Source organism: Stegostoma tigrinum, chromosome 16 (genome assembly GCF_030684315.1).
Source record: "Stegostoma tigrinum isolate sSteTig4 chromosome 16, sSteTig4.hap1, whole genome shotgun sequence".
NCBI classification, from domain to species: Eukaryota; Metazoa; Chordata; class Chondrichthyes; order Orectolobiformes; family Stegostomatidae; genus Stegostoma; species Stegostoma tigrinum.
In genome coordinates, this window is record NC_081369.1 from 40,007,060 (window position 1) to 40,031,121 (window position 24,062).

At 46.3% G+C, this 24,062-nt stretch overlaps 1 protein-coding gene across 1 annotated transcript in view; it reads right to left on the reverse strand.

Moving 5' to 3' along the window:
* The window catches only part of uraha (urate (5-hydroxyiso-) hydrolase a), a 58,998-nt gene extending 38,571 nt beyond the window's left edge, over positions 1-20,427 (reverse strand). The window contains exon 1 of the mRNA XM_059651720.1: positions 20,318-20,427. Coding sequence (XP_059507703.1) covers positions 20,318-20,397 — 80 coding nt within the window. The 5' untranslated portion in view covers positions 20,398-20,427. The remainder of the gene's footprint in view (positions 1-20,317) is intronic.
* Between the last annotated feature and the right edge of the window lie 3,635 nt (positions 20,428-24,062).

Here is a 24,062-nt window from a genome sequence, read left to right on the forward strand (position 1 = left end):
TCTGCTGTTTCAAAATTAGATCTATTTATAGAGCTTAACACAATCAAGGCACTTTGCTTTATTTGTAAAATTGGCATTCTTTTTAAGAGATGAAATGACAACAGATATTTAATGTAATCTTACAAAATTGCCTCCACTATTTGGAGATGTTTTTGGATAGTTTATTGATAATTCTATGTTCAACGTACAAACCACTGGACAAAATGACATTCCTGAAAGTCATAAATGACGACATGACAAAAGTAACAAAAGCTCACAGTGTGAAATATATTCGCCATTAAACCATTTCATTGACAGATTAAAATATATCTGCATTAAAATGAGTTGCACACAACAAAGAATGCCACGCATCTCTTATCTGTCCTCTGGTTTTAGGTGATCACAATTGGTTGATTGTGATTAGGTTTCTGTTTTCATTGAATTACAGGATATTAGCAGAAGATTAACATGCATCCCATGTTACTTGTTGTAATAATCTTTAATTGAGGAAATGAAAGAAGATATATTAATTTGATTCTGTAGCTGTCAAAACAAGTTGTGGTACTTAGGCACATATATTTACGGCTCTGAAGGGTATCAAATGTCCACTCTACAGCATGGTTCCTATTAATATTGCTCAGAAGCTGCATTAGAAGCAGGTAAACTCAAGAAAGGTGGCTTATCCTACGAAGAAAGACTACTTGCTAATACTATGTCATGGCTTGTAACACTGTCATAGAAAGCTCTGTTGAATGCTTTTAAACTTTTTGACCTTTGAAATCCCAGTTTACTTTTGATTCAGTTGTCATAAGCAATTATATTTGCTAATATACAACATCAGCCTTCAACCTTAATTCTCTGCCCCAGTTTCACTCCATCTCTCAGTTCCAGGCCTCCTCTACAGTTCAAATAGAGCTTTTCGTAAACTCAGGGAATTGCACCTCTTCTTCCAATCAGGCATTTCTCTTTCTTTGAGAATCAAGATTGAGTCAACAACTTTGGATCATAATATTGCCTTCATTGTTTCGGATATGGCTGTTTCCATTGACACAAAAGAACATGAAAGAATTTGTAAACATTACGAGATTAAGGTTTTTGAGGAGGAGGGCGGCACAGTGGCTCAGTGGTTAGCACTGCAGCCTCACAGCGCTAGTGACCCGGGTTCAATTCCAGCCTCGGGCAACTGTCTGTGTGAAGTTTGCACATTCTCCCATTTGTCTGCATGGGTTTCCTCCAGGTGCTCTGGTTTCATCCCACAATCCAAAGATGTGCAGGCTAGGTGGATTGGCCATGCTAAATTGCCCGTGGTGTTCAAGGGTGTGTGAGTTATAGGGGAATGGGTCTGGGTGGCATGCTTCAAGGGGCAGTGTGGACTTGTTGGGCCGAAGGGCCTGTTTCCACACTGTAGGGAATCTAATCTAATCTAATCTACTTCTGCTGCATATGATGTTTAAAAGTGTGCTCAGTTAGCTGATCTCAGATCAGACACAAGAGAATATCCTCAATAATTTGGTTTCAAGTATGAAAGATTGGTTTAGAGTTATTGACAAGGAATTTAGAGTGTTAATTCTCACTAAATGCAGATTGTGCCATGGGGTGGGGGCTTGGCCTCATCATTTTTGGGTACCCTTTGGGTACTCTGTAACATACACTACCACCTAATAATTGTGAACACAGACACCAGATCATCAACAGTCATGTGATTGCAACTACCAAGAAATGCTATCTTTAAAAAAAGGTTCCCATGCCCTTCATTGACCGCTTAAAAAGAAGCAATCCGGAGATCCAAAATCTTTCAAACTCAAATCCATAAAAATGATTAAGTATGAAGAACTCATAATATCATTAACTTTGCATTCTCTCTGTATGGATGCTGTCTGATATGCTAACTTTTTTTCAACATTTTCTGCTTTTATGTGATTAAAAGAAAATTGATTTTGTCATTCACCTAACTTTAACGTTACAATGGGATCAACAATTGAATATAGTTGATAATAACTCCAGATTAATTCTTCTGACATGAAGCCAAGATGTTAAAGGCCCTTGCTGTTTCCCCACCTGAGATTCTCAAACAACTTGCTCTTATTTAGCAATCATGCACATGATATATGTTCCTATCCAGAAAACTTAATCCTTAATGTCACAATTTTCAGTCATTCATTCAGGTTTACGATATAATTCCTACTTACACTTTTGTAATGGGAGTTTATTTGTATAGATTATCTGTCCTTTTGCAATTGTTGACCTCCAACCAACCATACTCATCATTCCTATAGATCTATAATCCTCCTATTAGTGCATCTAACTTACCCTTGGAGACCTCAGAATTTGTACCTCCATTTCCATGTGGGAAGTCAGGTATTGATTGCCCATTTTTGGGTAACATAGTGGTTCAGTGATAATGTCACTCGAGTCATCAGCCAAAGGCCCAGGATGATGCTCTGAGGGCATGAGTTCAAATCTCATCACAGTTGCTAGTGAAATTTGAATTTAACTCATTATTAATACCAGTCTCAGTGATGGTTACTGTGTGAATATTATCAATTGTTATAAGAAACTCATCTGCTTCACTAATGTCGTTTAGGGAAGGAAATCTGCTATCCTTACTGGTCTGGCCTACCTGTGACTCCCAGACTCACAGCAATGTGGTTAACTCTTAACTGCCCTCTGAAATGGTCTAGCAAGCCACTTTGTTAACTTCAGTTAGGAATGGATAACAAATGCTGGCTTTGCCAGTGACACAGACATCCTGTTAAAGAATTAAGAAATTTTGAGCAGAAGTGCTCTTTGACATCAGTCACAAATGTCTTCACTAGTTTGTATCATATGCTGTGGTTGTGGTGAAATGTGACTGTCTTTTTGAACAAAGGAAGACCTCAGGCCTCTTTCAGCACCGGTCAAACAACCATCTCCAGATTTTGCCGTACACTTAGTAAGACAGAGATAGTTGTGTATCGTTTACAGTGAATGACTATTGGCGTTCAGCCAAACGTTCGGTCACATGGTGCCATCAGATTAATAATGAAATATGGGTGAGGCAGAGAAGGGTCACTGTCATCAAACATGGTACAACGTCCCTCACCGCCTGCCCTCAGCTCCAACCTGTTACCTTCCAAACTTTCCTCAAAAACCACAGAAGTTCAGTTAATGAACCTGTATATACATACCATGCACTTAACATCAGAAAAAATTGCAAAGTTTCAATCAAATAAGAAAGATTGATGGAAATTATGGGGACCAACTGACTGTCAGGGCAAGGAAATGAATTTGATGAAATTTTTAAAAGTGGTAACAAATGTTATGGGGTAAAGATGCTTAGATAAAAGCTTCTTGAGTGGAGGTCCAGGACAGCTGGAAACCTTACCTCTGCAGATGGCTTAATGTTTGGAGAATGAAACATTGAGAGAGGACAGAAGATTTAAATAAATGGAAAAGACTAGGTGTGGTAATCTGTCAGTTAGATAGCTAGGCAGAAACATAGATATTAATTGCAATGCATTAGACAACTGAAACCAATGAATATCAGAGAGAAAGGGTGGAATATGTGCAGCAGAGCCTATGAAAGGTGGGTGATGAGATACTACCAAGGAATCATTGGAGTAATCAAGATTAGCCATGATAAAATCATGGGCAAGGGTTACAGAGGCAGAAGAGTAGCAATAGGGCTAGAAACAGGTAGAGGCAGACGGTATCTGGTCCCTGTGTAGGATAAAATAGAGTTTAAAGCTCAGTTCAGGCTTGAATAAGATGCTAAAGTTACAGATGTTATTCATTTCTACCACGATTAGTTTAATATAGACTGTAACCTAATTTGTTGGGGACCATTTTCATCTCACGTTCCACATGCCCCTCTGTCAGTATTGTGATGGTGGGCTTAGACCCTAAAGTTGTCATTAATTGGCTACATAAAGACTCCAATTAATGGCAAGCTGGAATGGAGGATCTGGGAATGGGACTGCCTTGACCATACTTTAATTCTGGCAGAAGCCGACAGGAGGTGAAGTTCAGGCATACCACTATCTAGCCTAATTAAATGCCCTTCCCACCATCAAGCTCACTGCCCATGAGAGTAAGAGGATTTCACCCCTAATGCAAAAACACCCCATCGTATTGAATCAAGCATATTAACAATAGTATTCAGTCATGTTGATTTATATTAAACTATTGTGCAACTGTGTAAGTGGCAAAACTGATTGAATTTAAACAGCTGTTAGCCTTGATATTGTAATTCCAGATTCTGATTGCCTCTTAAGAATTTCATCCCATTCGTCCTCATGGAGGTCCATGTGCCATAAGCCAGTTTGGATTTAGACTCAAATTAAACAGTTGATGTCTTCATCCAGTTGTTAAACCATCTGGTAAAACCAAAAGAAAGAATGGTTGAAATGAATAGGGGGAGGGATGATTGGGATGAACCCTTGTAGTATCAGTAAAACTGTAGGAAATAGAGAAGAGAGAGTAAAATTATACACTTGATATCTTGTAGATAATTGAACTCAACTGTCGGGTCTGCATATGAATGTCAACCTCCCACAATTTAATGTAATTCTTATCTGCAAGTTAAATAGAGCACATCAGTTTGGGAAGTACTACATTGTAATAAAACAAAAACTTTTAAGAAGCTATGCCACTTTGTTTCTGAAAGCCAGGCAGAAGAGTGGCAAAGCTTTGCTGTCAAATGAATATGTAAAAAGTGTTTACTTCTTCGGCTTCTTCTCAGCATTGAAGTTAACATTTTATTTGATTGAAATCCAGTGTTACAGTGTATGGATGGTGGAATTCATCTGCAGAATCATGCACTCTTCATGTGATCTAGATTTGATCAAGAGAGGCATAACATCTCTCATAGCCACGGTCATAAATATCCCCTTATTTAAGAATCACTTCGACTGTTAAAGTTTTCTGTGGGGCTATTGTTTCTCATTGACCTTTCTTTAACAACCCTTTGTATGATATCAAATTTATTTTTACTTTATGTAATGCAATGTGCATAATCTTTCCAGACACTTGGGAGTGAGCTTATAACTGAACATGCATTGCTGGCATTTAATGTATTTATATGTATTGCTCATCTTCAATATTGCTCCTCGCTGTACATTAATTATTTAGAAATCAAGGCCTGGTGGAAACGAGATCAAAAGGTTCCTGACCAAGATGACAACTGTCATGAAATAACAGAAGTGATCAGGAAACATCCCCCTAAATACACAATCCCCTGACAGGCCCCTCCGCACCCCCCCCAACACCCCCCCCCCCCCAAAAGACTGAAACAAGTGCCATCATGGAATTTTACTGTTTATTGCATTTACAGAAGTTAAAATCTTCTGGCCTAATATACTGGGATTGTGGTGGCTCCTGGGATTTTGCAGCAAATAGATTGCAAACTGCATCAAACCTCCACCCCCAACTTGTCAAATCAGTTTGAAGATAATAAAATGTGAGGCTGGATGAACACAGCAGGCCAAGCAGCATCTCAGGAGCACAAAAGCTGATGTTTCGGGCCTAGGCCCTTCATCAGAGAGGGGGATGGGGAGAGGGAACTGGAATAAATAGGGAGAGAGGGGGAGGCGGACCGAAGATGGAGAGTAAAGAAGATAGGTGGAGAGAGTGTAGGTGGGGAGGTAGGGAGGGGATAGGTCAGTCCAGGGAAGACGGACAGGTCAAGGAGGTGGGATGAGGTTAGTAGGTAGCTGGGGGTGCGGCTTGGGGTGGGAGGAAGGGATGGGTGAGAGGAAGAACCGGTTAGGGAGGCAGAGACAGGTTGGACTGGTTTTGGGATGCAGTGGGTGGGGGGGAAGAGCTGGGCTGGTTGTGTGGTGCAGTGGGGGGAGGGGATGAACTGGGCTGGTTTAGGGATGCAGTAGGGGAAGGGGAGATTTTGAAACTGGTGAAGTCCACATTGATACCATATGGCTGCAGGGTTCCCAGGCGGAATATGAGTTGCTGTTCCTGCAACCTTCGGGTGGCATCATTGTGGCAGTGCAGGAGGCCCATGATGGACATGTCATCAAGAGAATGGGAGGGGGAGTGGAAATGGTTTGCGACTGGGAGGTGCAGTTGTTTGTTGCGAACTGAGCGGAGGTGTTCTGCAAAGCGGTCCCCAAGCCTCCGCTTGGTTTCCCCAATGTAGAAGAAGCCGCACCGGGTACAGTGGATGCAGTATACCACATTGGCAGATGTGCAGGTGAACCTCTGCTTAATGTGGAATGTCATCTTGGGGCCTGGGATGGGGGTGAGGGAGGAGGTGTGGGGACAAGTGTAGCATTTCCTGCGGTTGCAGGGGAAGGTGCCGGGTGTGGTGGGGTTGGAGGGCAGTGTGGAGCGAACAAGGGAGTCACGGAGAGAGTGGTCTCTCCGGAAAGCAGACAGGGGAGGGGATGGAAAAATGTCTTGGGTGGTGGGGTCGGATTGTAAATGGCGGAAGTGTCGGAGGATAATGCGTTGTATCCGGAGGTTGGTAGGGTGGTGTGTGAGAACGAGGGGGATCCTCTTGGGGCGGTTGTGGCGGGGGCGGGGTGTGAGGGATGTGTCGCGGGAAATGCGGGAGACGCGGTCAAGGGCGTTCTCAATCACCGTGGGGGGAAAGTTGCGGTCCTTAAAGAACTTGGACATCTGGGATGTGCGGGAGTGGAATGTCTTATCGTGGGAGCAGATGCGGCGGAGGCGGAGGAATTGGGAATAGGGGATGGAATTATTATCTTGGATGTTCATCCAGCCTCACATTTTATTATCTTGGAATCTCCAGCATCTGCAGTTCCCATTATCTCTGATACTATTTTAACCTCACTGCGAAGCCTCTTCCAGGGATGCCTAACCTGAAGAAGTTACCCTCCTCCCTCCGGACCAACCTCAGGGAATCTCTCTCCCATTGCAACTCTCTTGTAATCTCTTCGGCCTTGAAACTGCTCGACCATGTCCTGAAGCAAACCAGGTACCACAGCCACATCACCTTCCTCAGCACCTGCCTACGGAACCAGATCATCCCCAAGGGACTACAGTCCACATTTCAGCCTTCCCAATTTGGCCCCAACCGTGACCACCTCTACACCCAGAACATTCAGACCCTTCAGAAGCGTTTCTCCCTGCGAGTCCTGAAACAGACACTCGCAGCCATGCGCCGGCACCTCCAGGCACTGCAATCCAGCCTGCCCCAGCTCAGAGCCTCCCTCTCCCAGACCTGCAAAGGACCCCTGCTGTTTTTTATCCTCCGCAGGATCCACAGACTGAACACCCAGTTCCACTCAGCTTTACTGGACACCAAAAATCGTAAGTACAACAAACTCACTGGCCCCTGCCACCCACAAGAGGATTCCTGCGCCTCCCAAATCCCGACTCTGTCCCTGCCCCTCCCCCACCATGCACCCACCGCCATTGACCATGAGGACACGGCCGGAGACCCCACCGATGACGTCACATCCGCCTCCGCCGGCCACAGAACTTCCGGAACCGCTGCTGCAGTCACCACCTCCACGTCCAGGTACAACAGCCCACACACCACCCTCACCTCAGCTGCTGCCGCCCACCCCGATCCTCCCACCGCCGACGGAACCCCGCCCACGGTCGACGCCGGCGGAACCCCGCCCACGGCCGGCGCCGGCGGAACCCCGCCCACGGCCGACGGAACCCCGCCCACGGCCAACGACCTCATCGCTCCGCCCACAACCTCCACAGCCTGCAACCCCAGAGGAGACAGCCACACTGAGCCCTGCCGCATCTTCACCATCCCCCCAGACCTCCCACTGACTGAGGACGAACGGTCAGTCCTTAGCAAGGGGCTCACCTTTGTCTCCCTACAACCACACATCAACGAATACCAGTCACGGTCGGACATAGAGCAGTTTTTCCGCCGTCTTCGCCTCCATGCCTACTTCTTCAACCGGGAACCCAACCCTCCTTCCACTGACCCCTTCACCCGCTTCCAACACAAGTCCTCCTCCTGGACACCACCCCCAGGCCTCCTACCCTCCCTCGACCTCTTCATCTCCAACTGCCGTCGATACATTAACCGCCTCAACCTCTCCACCCCTCTCACCCACTCCAACCTCTCCCCCGCAGAACGGGCAGCCCTCCGCTCCCTCCGCTCCAACCCCAACCTCACCATCAAACCCGCAGACAAGGGTGGCGCAGTGGTAGTATGGCGCACTGACCTCTACATCGCCGAGGCCAGACGCCAACTCTCCGACACCACCTCCTACCGCCTCCTCGATCATGACCCCACACCCGAGCACCAAACCATCATCTCCAACACCATTCACGACCTCATCACCTCAGGGGACCTCCCACCCACAGCCTCCAACCTCATTGTTCCCCAACCCTGCACGGCCCGTTTCTATCTCCTTCCCAAAATCCACAAACCTGCCTGCCCTGGTCGACCCATCGTCTCAGCCTGCTCCTGCCCCACCGAACTCATCTCCACCTATCTGGACTCCATTTTCTCCCCTTTGGTCCAGGAACTCCCCACCTACGTCCGTGACACCACCCACGCCCTCCACCTCCTCCAGGACTTCCAATTCCCTGGCCCCCAACACCTCATATTCACCATGGACGTCCAGTCCCTGTACACCTGCATTCCGCATGGAGATGGCCTCAAGGCCCTCCGCTTCTTCCTGTCCCGCAGGCCCGACCAGGCCCCCTCCACCGACACTCTCATCCGCCTAGCTGAACTCGTCCTCACACTCAACAACTTCTCTTTTGACTCCTCCCACTTCCTACAGACTAAGGGGGTGGCCATGGGCACCCGCATGGGCTCCAGCTATGCCTGCCTCTTTGTAGGTTACGTGGAACAGTCCCTCTTCCGCACCTACACAGGCCCCAAACCCCACCTCTTCCTCCGGTACATTGATGACTGTATCGGCGCCGCCTCTTGCTCCCCAGAGGAGCTCGAACAGTTCATCCACTTCACCAACACCTTCCACCCCAACCTTCAGTTCACCTGGGCCATCTCCAGCACATCCCTCACCTTCCTGGACCTCTCAGTCTCCATCTCAGGCAACCAGCTTGTAACTGATGTCCATTTCAAGCCCACCGACTCACACAGCTACCTAGAATACACCTCCTCCCGCCCACCCTCCTGCAAAAATTCCATCCCCTATTCCCAATTCCTCCGCCTCCGCCGCATCTGCTCCCACGATAAGACATTCCACTCCCGCACATCCCAGATGTCCAAGTTCTTTAAGGACCGCAACTTTCCCCCCACGGTGATCGAGAACGCCCTTGACCGCGTCTCCCGCATTTCCCGCGACACATCCCTCACACCCCGCCCCCGCCACAACCGCCCCAAGAGGATCCCCCTCGTTCTCACACACCACCCTACCAACCTCCGGATACAACGCATTATCCTCCGACACTTCCGCCATTTACAATCCGACCCCACCACCCAAGACATTTTTCCATCCCCTCCCCTGTCTGCTTTCCGGAGAGACCACTCTCTCCGTGACTCCCTTGTTCGCTCCACACTGCCCTCCAACCCCACCACACCCGGCACCTTCCCCTGCAACCGCAGGAAAAGCTACACTTGTCCCCACACCTCCTCCCTCAACCCCATCCCAGGCCCCAAGATGACATTCCACATTAAGCAGAGGTTCACCTGCACATCTGCCAATGTGGTATACTGCATCCACTGTACCCGGTGCGGCTTCCTCTACATTGGGGAAACCAAGCGGAGGCTTGGGGACCGCTTTGCAGAACACCTCCGCTCAGTTCGCAACAAACAACTGCACCTCCCAGTCGCAAACCATTTCCACTCCCCCTCCCATTCTCTTGATGACATGTCCATCATGGGCCTCCTGCACTGCCACAATGATGCCACCCGAAGGTTGCAGGAACAGCAACTCATATTCCGCCTGGGAACCCTGCAGCCATATGGTATCAATGTGGACTTCACCAGTTTCAAAATCTCCCCTTCCCCTACTGCATCCCTAAACCAGCCCAGTTCATCCCCTCCCCCCACTGCACCACACAACCAGCCCAGCTCTTCCCCCCCACCCACTGCATCCCAAAACCAGTCCAACCTGTCTCTGCCTCCCTAACCGGTTCTCCCTCTCACCCATCCCTTCCTCCCACCCCAAGCCGCACCCCCAGCTACCTACTCACCTCATCCCACCTCCTTGACCTGTCCGTCTTCCCTGGACCGACCTATCCCCTCCCTACCTCCCCACCTACACTCTCTCCACCTATCTTCTTTACTCTCCATCTTCGGTCCGCCTCCCCCTCTCTCCCTATTTATTCCAGTTCCCTCCCCCCATCCCCCTCTCTGATGAAGGGTCCAGGCCCGAAACGTCAGCTTTTGTGCTCCTGAGATGCTGCTGGGCCTGCTGTGTTCATCCAGCCTCACATTTTATTATCTTGGAATCTCCAGCATCTGCAGTTCCCATTATCTCTGAATCAGTTTGAAGGATTGTTTTATTTTAATCCATTATGTTTAATCGTAGGCAATATAGATAGGAACAATAAGATAAAAATTCCATGTTTGTTGTAGTAGTAGTTTGTGGTAGTCTGGAAAATGGAGGCTTTCTATACCTTTCTGACATTTCTCATATAGAGCACGGTGGCTCAGTGGTTAACACTGCTGCCTCACGGCGCCAGGGACCTGGGTTCGATTCCACCCTCAGGTTACTGTCTGTGCGGAGTTTGCACATTCTCCCTGTGTCTGTGTGGGTTTCCTCCAGGTGCTCTGGTTTCCTCTCACAGTCCAAAGATGTGCAGGCTAGGTGGATTGGCCATGCTAAATTGTCCATAGTGTTCAGAGCTATGTAGCTTGGATGGGTCTGGGTAGGATGCTCCAAGGGTTGGTGTGGACTTGTTGGGCTGAAGGGCCTGTTGCCACATTGTAGGGATTCTATGAATTTCTTTCAATTTCAGTTGTCTAATTTTGAAGTTGAATTTCTGTCTATGTTTTCTTTTCTCCCCTCAAAGAATCCTGTCCACTCAAGGTCAGATTTTACTAGAAATGTACAGGCCCAGCAAACTACATGAATAGTATAATTAGATTTAACTTCTTCATCTTCCCAGATGGCAGCAATGGTCAATACCATCTCAATATGGTAGATGAGACTGTTGACCCTGTTTGTCATTCCTTACTCTTGATGCCGTGGGACTTGCCTTGTCCCAGTACAATACCATTTCAATTCATTGACCAACGGTCCACTTAATGCTAAACATGGTGTAGTTTTAGCTTTACATTTCAAATAAAACCTCATTCCATTAACAGTTCCATCTATATTCTCAATTCACACTTAGGGTTGATTGTAGTTGTCACTGTGGTGGCCCCCACCCCCAGCCAGAAAGCTGATGGCGAGCAGGGTCACATGTTGATGAATAATGAACAGTCAGAGATCCTGTGCCTTGAGAGATGAAGAGCCCACCCAGAGGGGAGTGATAGCTCTTTGATTTTAGTAAAGCCACTGGAAGCAGTGACAGAGAAGTGGCTAAGGAGTTGGACTCAAAATCCAATGGGGTCTCTCCACACAGGTTTGAATCCTGTTCATGACGACATAGTTTTTGTGGGCCGCATGGTGCCTCAGTGCTTAGCAATGCTGCCACACAGCACCAGGGACCTGGGTTCGATTCTAGCCTCTGGTGACTATCTATGTGGATTTTGTACATTCTTCCCCATGTCTGTGTGTCTTTCTTCCAGGTGCTCTGGTTTCCTCCCACAGCCCAAAGATGTGCAGGTTAGGTGGATTGGCAATGCTAAATTGCCTGTAGTGTTCAGGGATGTGTAGATTAGGCTATAGGGGTATGGGTCTGGGTGGGATGTTCTGAAGGTCGGTGTGGACTTGTTTGGCTGAAGGGCCTGTTTCCATACTGTAGGGATTCTGTGATTCTCGAACAAAGGGAATAGATTTGCCTCAGTGTGACAGGCCCTGCTGAAGGGCAAGAGCTTTATTACAGTCAGAGGCAGGCCTTTTCAGCAATGCTGGATTTGTCACTGATAAGTTGTCCATTGGCCATGGCTACAAGACCTAGAGGGCACCTTCAAACCCTGACCCTACAGGGAGGTCACTGGCTTTTTTGAGAGGCTTCCTCACAAGATAGCCCCTTTCAACAGCTGTTAGAATGCAAGCAGTGGTGGGAGAAAAACATTAAGTGGCGAATAAGTGTATCAGAGATAATGGGAACTGCAGATGCTGGAGAATCCAAGATAATAAACTGTGAAGCTGGATGAACACAGCAGGCCAAGCAGCATCTCAGGAGCACAAAAGCTGACGTTTCGAGCCTAGACCCTTCATCAGAGAGGGGGATGGGGAGAGAGTTCTGGAATAAATAGGGAGAGAGGGGGAGGCGGACCGAAGATGGAGAGAAAAGAAGATAGGTGGAGAGGAGAGTATAGGTGGGGAGGTAGGGAGGGGATAGGTCAGTCCAGGGAAGATGGACAGGTCAAGGAGGTGGGATGAGGTTAGTAGGTAGGAAATGGAGGTGCAGCTTGGGGTGGGAGGAAAGGATGGGTGAGAGGAAGAACAGGTTAGGGAGGCAGAGACAGGCTGGGCTAGTTTTGGGATGCAGTGGGGGGAGGGGATGAGCTGGGCTGGTTGTGTGATGAAGTGGGGGGAGGGGAAGAACTGGGCTGGTTTTGGGATGCGGTGGGGGAGGGGGAGATTTTGAAGGTGGTGAAGTCCACATTGATACCAATGGGCTGCAGGGTTCCGAAGCGGAATATGAGTTGCTGTTCCTGCAACCTTCAGGTGGCATCATTGTGGCACTGCAGGAGGCCCAGGATGGACATGTCATCTAAAGAATGGGAGGGGGAGTGGAAATGGTTCGTGACTGGGAGGTGCAGTTGTTTATTGCGAACCGAGCTGAGGTGTTCTGCAAAGCGGCCCCCAGCCTCCGCTTGGTTTCCCCAATGTAGAGGTAGCCACACCGGGTACAATGGATACAGTACTACACATTGGCAGATGTGCAGGTGAACCTCTGCTTAATATGGAAAGTCATCTTGGGACCTGGGATAGGGGTGAGGGAGGGGGTGTGGGGGCAAGTGTAGCACTTCCTGTGGTTGCAGGGGAAGGTGTTGGGTGTGGTGGGGTTGGAGGGCAGTGTGGAGCGAACAAGGGAGTCACGGAGAGAGTGGTCTCTCCGGAAAGCAGGCAAGGGTGGGGATGGAAAAATGGCTTGGGTGGTGGGGTCAGATTGTAGATGGCGGAAGTGTCGGAGGATGATGCAGTCACAGCCTCCACTTCCAGTTGCAACACCACACACACCACCCTCACCGCTGCTGCTGCTGCCCACCCCGCTCCTCCCACCACCGATGGAACCCTGCTGTGTTCATCCAGCTTCACACTTTATCATCTGAAGTGGCGAATACGTGATTAGTTGTGTGCTTCTGTTGGCCTCCAGGTGATAAGGCTGCCCTCAGACTTCCTTCCTGAAACTTATTCAGTCAACAGTTAAGGCTCAACCATATTGCTGTAGGCCTGGAGTTACATGTAGGCCTATCTAAAACAGATTTCTTTCCTTAAAGGACAGTAGGGAACCAGATGGGTTTTTACAACAATTGATGATAGCTTCGTGTACCATTTTTGAATCTCCTAGTCTTATATTCTAAATCTTTTCAATTTTTAAAAAATTCATTCATGGGGCCTGGGTGTCGCTGGCTGGCCAGCATTTATTGCTCATCCTTAGTTGTCCTGGAGAAGGTGATGATGAGCTGCCTTCTTGAACTGCTGCAATCCTTGTGCTGTAGGTTGATTCACAATGCCCTTAGGGAGGCAGTTCCAGGAATTTGACCCAACAACAGTGCAGGAATGGTGATATACTTCCAAGACTGGATGGTGAGCAGATTGAAGGATAATTTGGAGGTTGTGGTGTTCCCACGTATCTGTGGTCCTTGTCCTTCTCGATGGAAATGGCTGTGGTTGGGAGGATGCTGAATAATGGTCTTTACCAAATCATCTTGTAGATGCCTGCTGCTGCAACTGACCACTGGTGGTGAAGGAAGTGGATCTTTATGGATTTGGTGCCAATCAAATGGATGTTTTGTCCTGGATGGTGTCAAACCTCTGGAGCTGCACAATTCACACTCCTGACTGAATAATCCATCACATTCCTGACTTGTGCCTTGTAAATGATGGACAGGCTTTGGGAATTCAGGAGGTGAGTTACTCGCTGCAGTATTCATTGCCTCTTGCTGCTCTTGTAGCCACTGTGTTAATCTTCTGAGTCCAGTGAGTTTCTGGTCAATGGCTACCCCCAGGATGTTGAGTCAGTGATGATAACTCTATTGTATATGAAGGGACAGTAAGTAGGTTGTCTCTTATTGGACATGGTTATAGCCTGGCATTTTATGGTGTGAATGTCACTTTGCATTTGTCAGCCCAGACCTGAATATTGCCCAGATCTTTTTGCCTTTGGATTGCTTCAGCCTGAGTTGTTATAAATGTTGCTGAACGTTGTGCAGTCATCAACGAACATCCCCACTTTGGATCTTATGATGGGGAGAAAGCCAGTAATGAAACAGCTGAAGATTTTTGGGACTAGGACATTACCCTGAGTTACTCCTGAAGAGATGACTGAGATCACTGAGCTACCACACCATGACCATCTTCTTATGTGTCAGGTATGACTCCAACCAGCAGAGAGTTTGCCCCCTGATACTCACTGATACCAGTATTGCTAGGGCTCCTTGATACCACACTTGGTCAATACTGTCTTGGTATCAAGGGCTAACATTCTCAACCCACCTCCGGAATTCAGCTTTTTTATCCATGTTTGAAACAAGGCTGTAATGAGGTCAGGAACTGAGTGGCCCTGGGAGAACCCAAACTGGGCATCACCGAGCAGGTTATTACTGAGCAGGTGCTGCTTGATAACACTGTTGATGACACCTGCCGTCACTTTACTGATGATGGATAGTAGTCTGATGTGGTGGTAATTGGCTGTGTTGGATTTGTGTACATTTCCACTTCTAAATGCCAGTGTTGTAACTGTACTGGAACAGCTAACTAGGGAAGCAGCAAGTTCTGGAGCACAAGTCTTTGGTACTATTGCCAGAATGTTATCAGGGCCCACAGCCTTTGCGGTATCCAGTGCCTCCAACTGTACCTTGGCATCACATGGAGTGAATCACATTTTTTGATGACATGTATCTATAATGCAGGGAGCCACTGGAGAAGGGCAAAATGGATCATCCACTTGGCACTTCTAGCTGAAGATTGCTGCAAAAGCTTCAGCCTTATCTTTTGCACTGATGCATTGGGCCCTTCACTCATGGAGAATAGAGATATCTGTGGAGCTTCCTCCTCCAGTGGGTTGTTTAATTGTTCACCACCAATCATGATTGGTGGTAGAAGGACTGTAGAGCTTAGATCTGATCCATTGGTTGTGGAATCTCTTAGCTCTGTCTATCAATTGCTGCTTATGCAGTTTATTCTACTAGGTGGCTTCACCAGGTTGACACCTCATCTTCAGGTTCGCCTGGTGCTGCTACTGGCATGGCCTCCTGCACTCTCTCCATTGAACTAGGGTTGATCCCCTGGCTTGATGGTAATGGTTAAGTGGGGGATATGCCAGGCCATTAGGTTACAGATTGTGCTGGAGTACAATTCTGCTGCCGTTGATGGCCCACAGTGCCTCATGGATGCCCAGAATTGTTAGATCTGTGTGAAGGCTGTCTCATTTAGCGAGGTGATAGTCGTGTACAACACAATGGCTCTTATTCTGAATAAGAAGATAGGACTTCATCTCCACAGGGTCACTCTTACTGATACTGATATTGACAAATGCATCTGCAGCTGACAGATTGGTAAGGATGAGGCCGAGTTTTCTGTCTTGTTGATTCCCTCACCACCCACCACAGACCCCGTATAATAGTTATGTGCTTTGGGACCCAGGCAGCCCGATCAGCAGTACTGCTCCTGAGCCACTCTTGGTGGTGGATATTGAAATCCCCCCCCACTGACAGTACATTTTGTGCCCTTGCTTCCTCTAAGTGTAGTTCAACATGGAGGAGTACTTATTCATCAGCTGAGGGAGGACGGTATGTGGTAATCAGCAGGAGGCTTTCCTGCCCATGTTTAACCTGAAGCCACAAAACTTCATGGGGTCTGGAGTCAATGTTGAGGACTCCCAGGGCAGTTCACTCCTGACTGAGTACCTCTGTGCTGGTAGTACAGGATATAGGGACGGTGGTGGTAGTGTCTGAGACTTTGTCTGTGAGGGATAATTCCATGAGTATGGCTATGCTGGGTTGTTGCTTGAATAGTCTGTGGGGCAATTCTCTCAAGTTTAGCACTAATCCCCAGCTGTTAGGAAGGAGGATTTGCAGGGTGAACAGGGCCGTTTCTGCTATTGGCTTTTCTGGTGCCCAGGTCAATGCTAGCTCGTCTATCCAATTTTATTTCTTTGTTAAAACTTGTTGTAATTGATACAACCAAGCAGCTTGCTAGGTCATTTCAGAAGGCAGTTGAGATACAACCACAATGCTGTGAGTCTGGAATCACATGGAGGCCAGGCCAGGTGAGGATGGTAGATTTCCTTCCCTGAAGGACATTAGTGAACCAGTTGGGGTTTTATGATTATCGACTGTTATCATGGTCATCAGGAGATTCTTACCTCTTTTTTTTATTGAATTCAAATTCCACCATCTGCCGTTGCAAGATTTGAACCCCTGTCCTTGTTCTTGCGCTCTGCCCTGTGCTACAACACTGGTATCCAATCAGCATGTGGAAGATACCCAGGTGAGTCCTGTACACAAAATGCAGGGAAAATCCTACCTAGTCAATTATTACCCCATCAGTCTACTCTCAACCCTCAGTAAAGTGACGGAAGATGTCACGACAGTGCCACCAAGCAGCATCTGCTCAGCTACAACCTGCTCAGTGATGTCTAGTTAGGGTTCTGCCAGAGCCATTCAACTCCTGACCTCATACAGCTTTGGTTTAAACAGGAGCTGAATTCCAGGAGTGAGGTAAAGGTGACAGCCCTTGACATCAAAGGCACACGTAATCAAGAGTGGCATCAAGGAGCCCTACCAAACCTGGAATCACTGAGTAGCTGGGGAAAACAGTCCGCTAGTTGGAGTCATACATGGTACATGGGAAGTTGGTAAGATGGTTAAGGTTGTTCCATGGAAGTCGTCTCAGCTCCAGGATATCTCTGCAGGAGCTCCTCAAGATAGTGTCCTCAGCCCGACCATCTCCAGCTGCTTCATCAATGAACTTCCCTCCACTATGATGTTAGGAATGGGGCTATTCCCTGATGACTGCTTGATGTTCAGCACCATTTGTGGCTCCCCAGGTACTGGAATAGAATATAAGAGTAATGGAGTCACAAAGATATACAGCACTGAAACAGACCCTTTCGTCCAACTCATCCATGCTGACCACATATCCTAAATTAATTTAGTCCCATTTGCCAGTATTTGGCCCCTATCCCTCTAAACCCACTCTATTCATATACTCACCCAGATGTTTTTTAAATGTTGTACCAGCTTCCACTATTTCCTCTGGCAGCTCATTCCATACATACACCACCCTTTGTGTGAAAATGTTGTCCTTTAGGTCCCTTTTATATCTTTTGCCTCTTATCTTAACCATACACCCTCTAGTTTTGGACTCCCCTTCAACAAGGAAAAGGCATTGCCTATTTAGCCCATCCATGTCCCTCATGATTTTATAAACCTTGCTTAGGTCACCAACACAGCCTCTGATGCTCCAGGGAAAATAGCCCCAGTCTATTCAGCCTCTCCCTGCAGCTTAAAACCTCCAACCCTGGCAACTTGTTCGTAAGCCTTTTCGGAATCCTTTCAAATTTCACTGCTACCTTCCTATAGCAGGGAGACCCAGAATTGCACGCAATACTCCAATGTCCCATGCACAACATGATCTCCCAACTCCTATACTCAATGTACTGACCAGTAAAGGCAAGTATATCTCATGCCTTCTTCAATATTCTATCTAGCTGTGACTCCATTTTCAAGGAACTATAAACATGTACTCCAAAGTCTCTTTGTTCAGCAACACTGCCCAAGACCTAACCATTAAGTGTATAAATCCTGCCCTGATTTGCCTTTCCAAAATGCAGCACCTCACATTTATCTAAATCAAAATCCATTTGCCACTCCTCAACCCATGGGCCTATCTGATCAAGATCCCTTTGTATTCTGAGGTAATGCTCTTCACTGCCTATGACACCTCCAATTTTAGTGTCATCTGCAAACTTACTAACCATACCTGTTATGTTCACATCCAAATCATTAATATAAATGACAAAAAGCAGTGGACCCAGCACTGATCCATGTGACACACCGCTGGTCACAGGCCTCCAGTCCGAAAAGCAACCATCCACCATCACCCTCTGACTTCTACCTTCCAGCCAGTTCTGTATCCAGATGGCTAATTCTCCCTGTAGTCTGTATGACCTAACCTTGCTAACCAGGCTACCATGAGGAACCTTGTTAGGTACCTTACTGAATTCATGCAGATCTATGTACAAAGATATTAATTTTGCTGATGAGTGGCAATTAACATCTGAGCCTCATGAATGCCAGGCAATGGCCATCTCCAACAAGAGAGATCTTATCTTCACCCCCATGATAATCAATGGCCTTTGTATCTCTGAATCAGCCACTTTCAATATTTTGGGATTACTATTGATCAGAAATTGAACTAGGCTAGCTACATAAATACTGTGGCTACAAGAACAGGTCAGAATCTTAGAATACTGCAGCAGGTAACAGTTCTGAGGAAGGGTCACCAAACCCGATATGTTAACTCTAATTTTTGCTCCACAGATGCTGCCAGACCTGCCGAGCTTTTCCAGCAACTTCTGTTTTTGCTCCTGATTTACAGCATCTGCAGTTCTTTCAGGTTTTTTGTTTCAGTTCTGAGGAAGGGTCACCGGACCTGAAATGTTAGCTTTGATTTTTTTCTTCACAGGTGCTGCCAGACCTGTTGGGCTTTTCCAGCAACTTCTGTTTTTGCAGCAGGTAACTCACCTCCTGAATCCCCAAATCGAGCCTACTACCTACCAGGCTCAAATCAGGAGTGTAATGGAATACACTCCATTTGCTCCAAGCACACTCAATAAATTTGACACCATCCAAGACAAAGCAGGCTACTTGATCGGTGCAATATCCACAAGCCTTCAGCTCCTCCTCCACTGATGCCCACTTGCTGCAGTCTGTGCGATCATAAGATGTGTTGTAGATATTCACCAAGAGACCTTAGACAGCACTTTCTAAATTCACAATCTCCACCATCTAGAAGGGCAAGGACTGCAAACATATGGGAACACCACTACCTACAAGTTCTCCTCCAAGCCACTCACCATCCTGACTTGGAAATACATCATTGTTCCTTCGCTGTCAAAATCTCGGCATTCTTTTCCTATCAATGTTGTGGGAAGCTACATCAAATGGACTGCAGTGGTTAAGAGACAGGTCACTATCTCCCTCTCAGAGGCAGCCAGGCTCAGGCAATAAATTCTGACGCAGCCAGTGAAGCCCACATCCACTGAATGAATTTTTAAAAATGAAACCAGAATGAGGGCAAAATCCTGCAGATGCTGGAAATCTGAAACCAGAATCCTGTCTGCCACATCAACTGCTCACTAAACATGTCCTTCCGCCTTTAATAGATTAAATATAGACAGAGCCAGGTGTCCGTGCTCTTGCACTCACTTGCGACACACTTATTTTGTATTGTCTGTCAATGGGCTTTCTATCAAAATTAACAATTTCACACTTATTAAATTTCATCTGCTTCTTGTTTGCCATATATTCTTCCATTTATGTCTGTCTTTGGAAGTTCTACACTATCCTCCTCACAGTCCTAAATTTGCATTGTTTGCAAGTTTTAAAATTGTACTCATTGCTCACAGGTCTAAATCATTAATGTGGGTCAATCCCACAGTAAGTTTTATGATAGTCCTTGATGAATGAGACCCTCCTTTATGACCAGGACCTTATGAAATCAAGGTTTAAAATTGTAGCATTGATGTGCAGCAGGTTCACTTTATAGATACAATTTAAATTGGCTTCAAACATTGCTGCCTCACTGACAATCGTACAAAGTTCAGGCTTTAATACTCAATAAGTGTAAAGCTCTTTAGGCTAATATTAAATATGTCCGCAGGCACATCCTTTGAAAACTGCTGCAGCTGCGCTCTTGTTACTCCATGAAGTCAGAGATTACAGGGAAAAGGCAAATGTATTTCTAAGCCGGAAAATTGGCAGAAATTGCTGCTATATTTACATACATCATCTTTGAGCAAACAATAACTAAGAAGCAGGATGTATGTATTACTTGCTCTTGTTTCCCTTTTGTAGGTGTATTGATATTTTGTATCTTAGCAACATAAATATTGATCTATAGATTAACACAAAATTAAAATCAATACTCACTCAGAGATAGTAGGAACTGCAGATGCTGGAGTCAGAGATAACAGTGTGGAACTGGAGGAACACAGCAGGCCATGCAGCATCAGAGGAGCAGGAAAGCTGACGTTTTGGGTTAGGACCCTTCTTCAGAAATGGAGGAGGGAAGGGGGATCTGAAACAAGTAGGGAGAGTGGAGGAGTGGTGATAGATGGTGGATAGTGGAGTGGATAGTTGGGAGAGAAGACGGACAGGTCAAGGAGACGGGAATGAAGTTAGTAAAGATGAGTGTAGGTAGAAAGGGGGATGAGATTGGTCAGTGAGGTGGGAGGAGCAGACAGGGTGGGAGAGAAGACAGGCAGGTCAAGGAGTTGACTCCCTCTCCCACTCCCTGGACGACATGTCCATCCTGGGCCTCCTCCAGTGTCACAGTGACGCTACCCAGAAACTGAAGGAACAGCACCTCATTTTCTGTCTTGGAAGCCTACAACCCAATGGTCTCAATGTGAACTTTACTAGCTTCAAAATCTCCCCACCCCGACATCATCCGAAGACTAGCCCCGCCCTCTCATCCCCGCTTCCTTGACTTGTCCATCTTCTCTCCCACCTATCCGCTCCTCCCTCCTCACTGACCAATCCCCACCCCCACTTCCAACCTAAACTTACCTTTACTAGCTTCATCCCTGCCTCCTTGACCTGTCCATTTTCCCTCATACCTATCCACCCATCCCTCCTCACTGACCAATCCCCATCCCCACGTCTGACCTAAACTCACCTTTACTAGCTTCATCCCTGCCTCCTTGACCTGTCCGTCTTCTCTCCTAGATATCCGCACATCCCTCCTCACTGACCAACCCCCAATCCCATTTCCTACCCACATTCACCTATACGTGCTTCATCTCCACCTCCTTGACCTGTCCGTCTTCCCTCTGGGGCTGGAAGGGAAGCTGGTGGGATGGTTGGGAAGGTTATTTGTAATTGCAGAGCTCAACGTTGAGTCCTCTGGGCTGTAGGATGCCCAGGTAGAAGATAAGATGGTGTTCTTCAAATTTGGGTTCCGAGTCACTGTGACACTGGAGGAGGCCGAGGACGGACATGTCAGAGAGTGAGTGGGACAGGGAGTTAAATGGACGGAGATCGGGAGTCCATGTTCATGCCTAGCTGACAGTGTTAACTTATTCCGAATTTAAGATCCTAGGTTTGAAGGTTCACTGAAATAGTCTTGTCTGACAATCAGGAGCTATGGCCAGATTCTGTCACAGGTGCTGGTCCCTTCTGAATTTAGATTTCTGAAAAATCAACATGAGCCAATTAATACATTCAGATCACATATGAAACCCACAGCAGTGCTGCTTGATGCCACTCGTTTGAACATGAATGAAATAAATATAATGTGTGCTTCCTAATTCATAACTGATTTCTTTAATATTAACGATGGAAGCTGTTTGGTGATAGAAATATATTTCTTTGAATTTACATCTTGGCAGGCAGCATTTTACTGGCACGGAGTATCTCCAACATCAGGTGTAAAAAGAAAGATTTCTATTCTCCTTTCTCCTATTTATTGAGTGTCTGGAAAGTTACTTGAGCATAGCAACTATTGGAGCACAATTGGGTTTTGTCATCAGCTGATGACGATTGACCTTTTTCAGAAGAGTGGAGTGTGTAGAGTGATTGTAGTTAGGAAACCAATCTAAAAGTTTTCCTCCCACTCCTGAGGCACTGATGCCAATTGTGGAACCCTACTGTATGGGATATCGGTAAGGCTGCTTTTGGAATACTGCATTCAATTCTGGTCTCCCTACAATAGGATAGATTGTTAAACTTGAAAAGATGCAGACGGGATTTACAAGGACGTTGCCAGGGTTGGAAGGTTTGAGCTATTGAGAGAGGTGGAATAAGCTGGGGCTATTTTCCCTGGAATGTCAGAGGCTAAGAGGTGATCTTATAGAGGTTTATAAAATAATGAGGGGCATGGATAGGGTGAATAGCCAAGGTCTTTTTCCCAGGGTAGGGGAGTCCAAAACTAAAGGGCATAGGTTTAAGGTGTGAGGGGAAAGATTTAAAAGGGGCTTGAGGGGCAACATTTTCACACAGAGGGTGGTGCGTGTACAGAATGAGCTGCCAGAGGAAGTGGTGGAGGCTGGTACAATTACAACATTTAAAAGGCATCTGGATGGTTACATGAGTAGGGAGGGTTTAGAAGGATATGGGCCAATACTGGCAAATGGGGCAAGATTAATTTAGGATATCTGGTCAGCATGAATGAGTTGGACGGAAGGCCCTGTTCCGTGCTATACAACTCTATGGCTCTAACTATCATACTAAGTGATAAAAGCTTACTCAGTTCAGACTGCACTGAACCTGGGAGCATGAGAAAAATATAGAGTCGAACACTGGACTGTGAGGAAAGCTGTACACTTAGGTGATCAACACTAATAATTCTGGCTACTGCATTAGGTGCTTAGGCTGGAATATTGTCACTGTAGAATATTGAAAAAGAAGTTGGATGAATGGTCTTTAAGTTTGCTCGTTTTAGTTATTGAGAAGGGTTTTTTTTTGGAATTTCCCCTCAGAAGGTTAACATCCAGGAACATTTCAAATCTCCACAGGTAGATAGGCTCCAAATGCACTGACTGAAACAAGTGTTGAAAATAGTTTAATGTTGTGCAATCCATTGAACATCAGAGAAAAAGTATGTACAGTTCCAAGTGCAGCCTGTCACACAAATCAATAGTCTGTTTCAGTAAATTTGAGACAAATTTACTTATTGAGGAGAAGTGGAAAGAACAGATTTATTTACGATTTAACACTCCCAAATCTCTCAATTCATTAAAAAAAAGTCCTGAGGGACATTCCAAATATATTAGTAGAATCAGCTGGATAAAAAAGCCAGTGAATGAATATAGGTCACTCAGATCGTTTTAAATAATCAAGTGGAAAAGAAACAGGTCACAAGACATTGGTCCCATGGGCAAATTAGAAAGAACCAGACACTCCTCAAATCAACCACCAAACCCCACCCCCACATAAATAACCATAATTAATGCATATAAAGATAATGAGAAATAAGTTAACCAGTTGCTGATAGCTAGAGGCAATTACAGGACTTTTACATATAATATGCAATTCAGGAAGATAACACACATAATTCAATTAACATTCTCAATTCTCTGTTTAAGACTATATATAGAAAATGGCCACAATGATATGTTTCTGCAGGATTAATGATGCCACAGCTTAAAGCTAAAGGTTTTGCAGTAGCACTATTACTGACACCGTCATTGTTCACTGACATAGCTTTCAGTTTCATTGAATGTGATGACTGGAATTTGCACATGAACAAAGTAACATGGAAATCAAAAGTTTCTGTCAGTGATTCCATGCTTCTCCACGGGACACTCAAGTTGAATTCCCCTAGATTGAAATTAATGGAAGTGCAGTTGCAATGATAAGACTTCCCACTCTTACGCGTTAATCTCAGTGTTAAACAATCTGAAAATAGTCGAGCTTTCTGATTGAGACTCAACTGTGTTTTGAATGGCACCACCACCCAAGACATTTTTCCATCCCCACCCCTGTCTTCTTTCCGGAGAGACCACTCTCTCCGTGACTCCCTTGTTCACTCCACACTGCCCTCCAACCCCACCACACCCGGCACCTTCCCCTGCAACCGCAGGAAATGCTACACTTGCCCCCACACCTCCTCCCTCACCCCTATCCTAGGCCCCAAGATGACATTCCACATTAAGCAGAGGTTCACCTGCACATC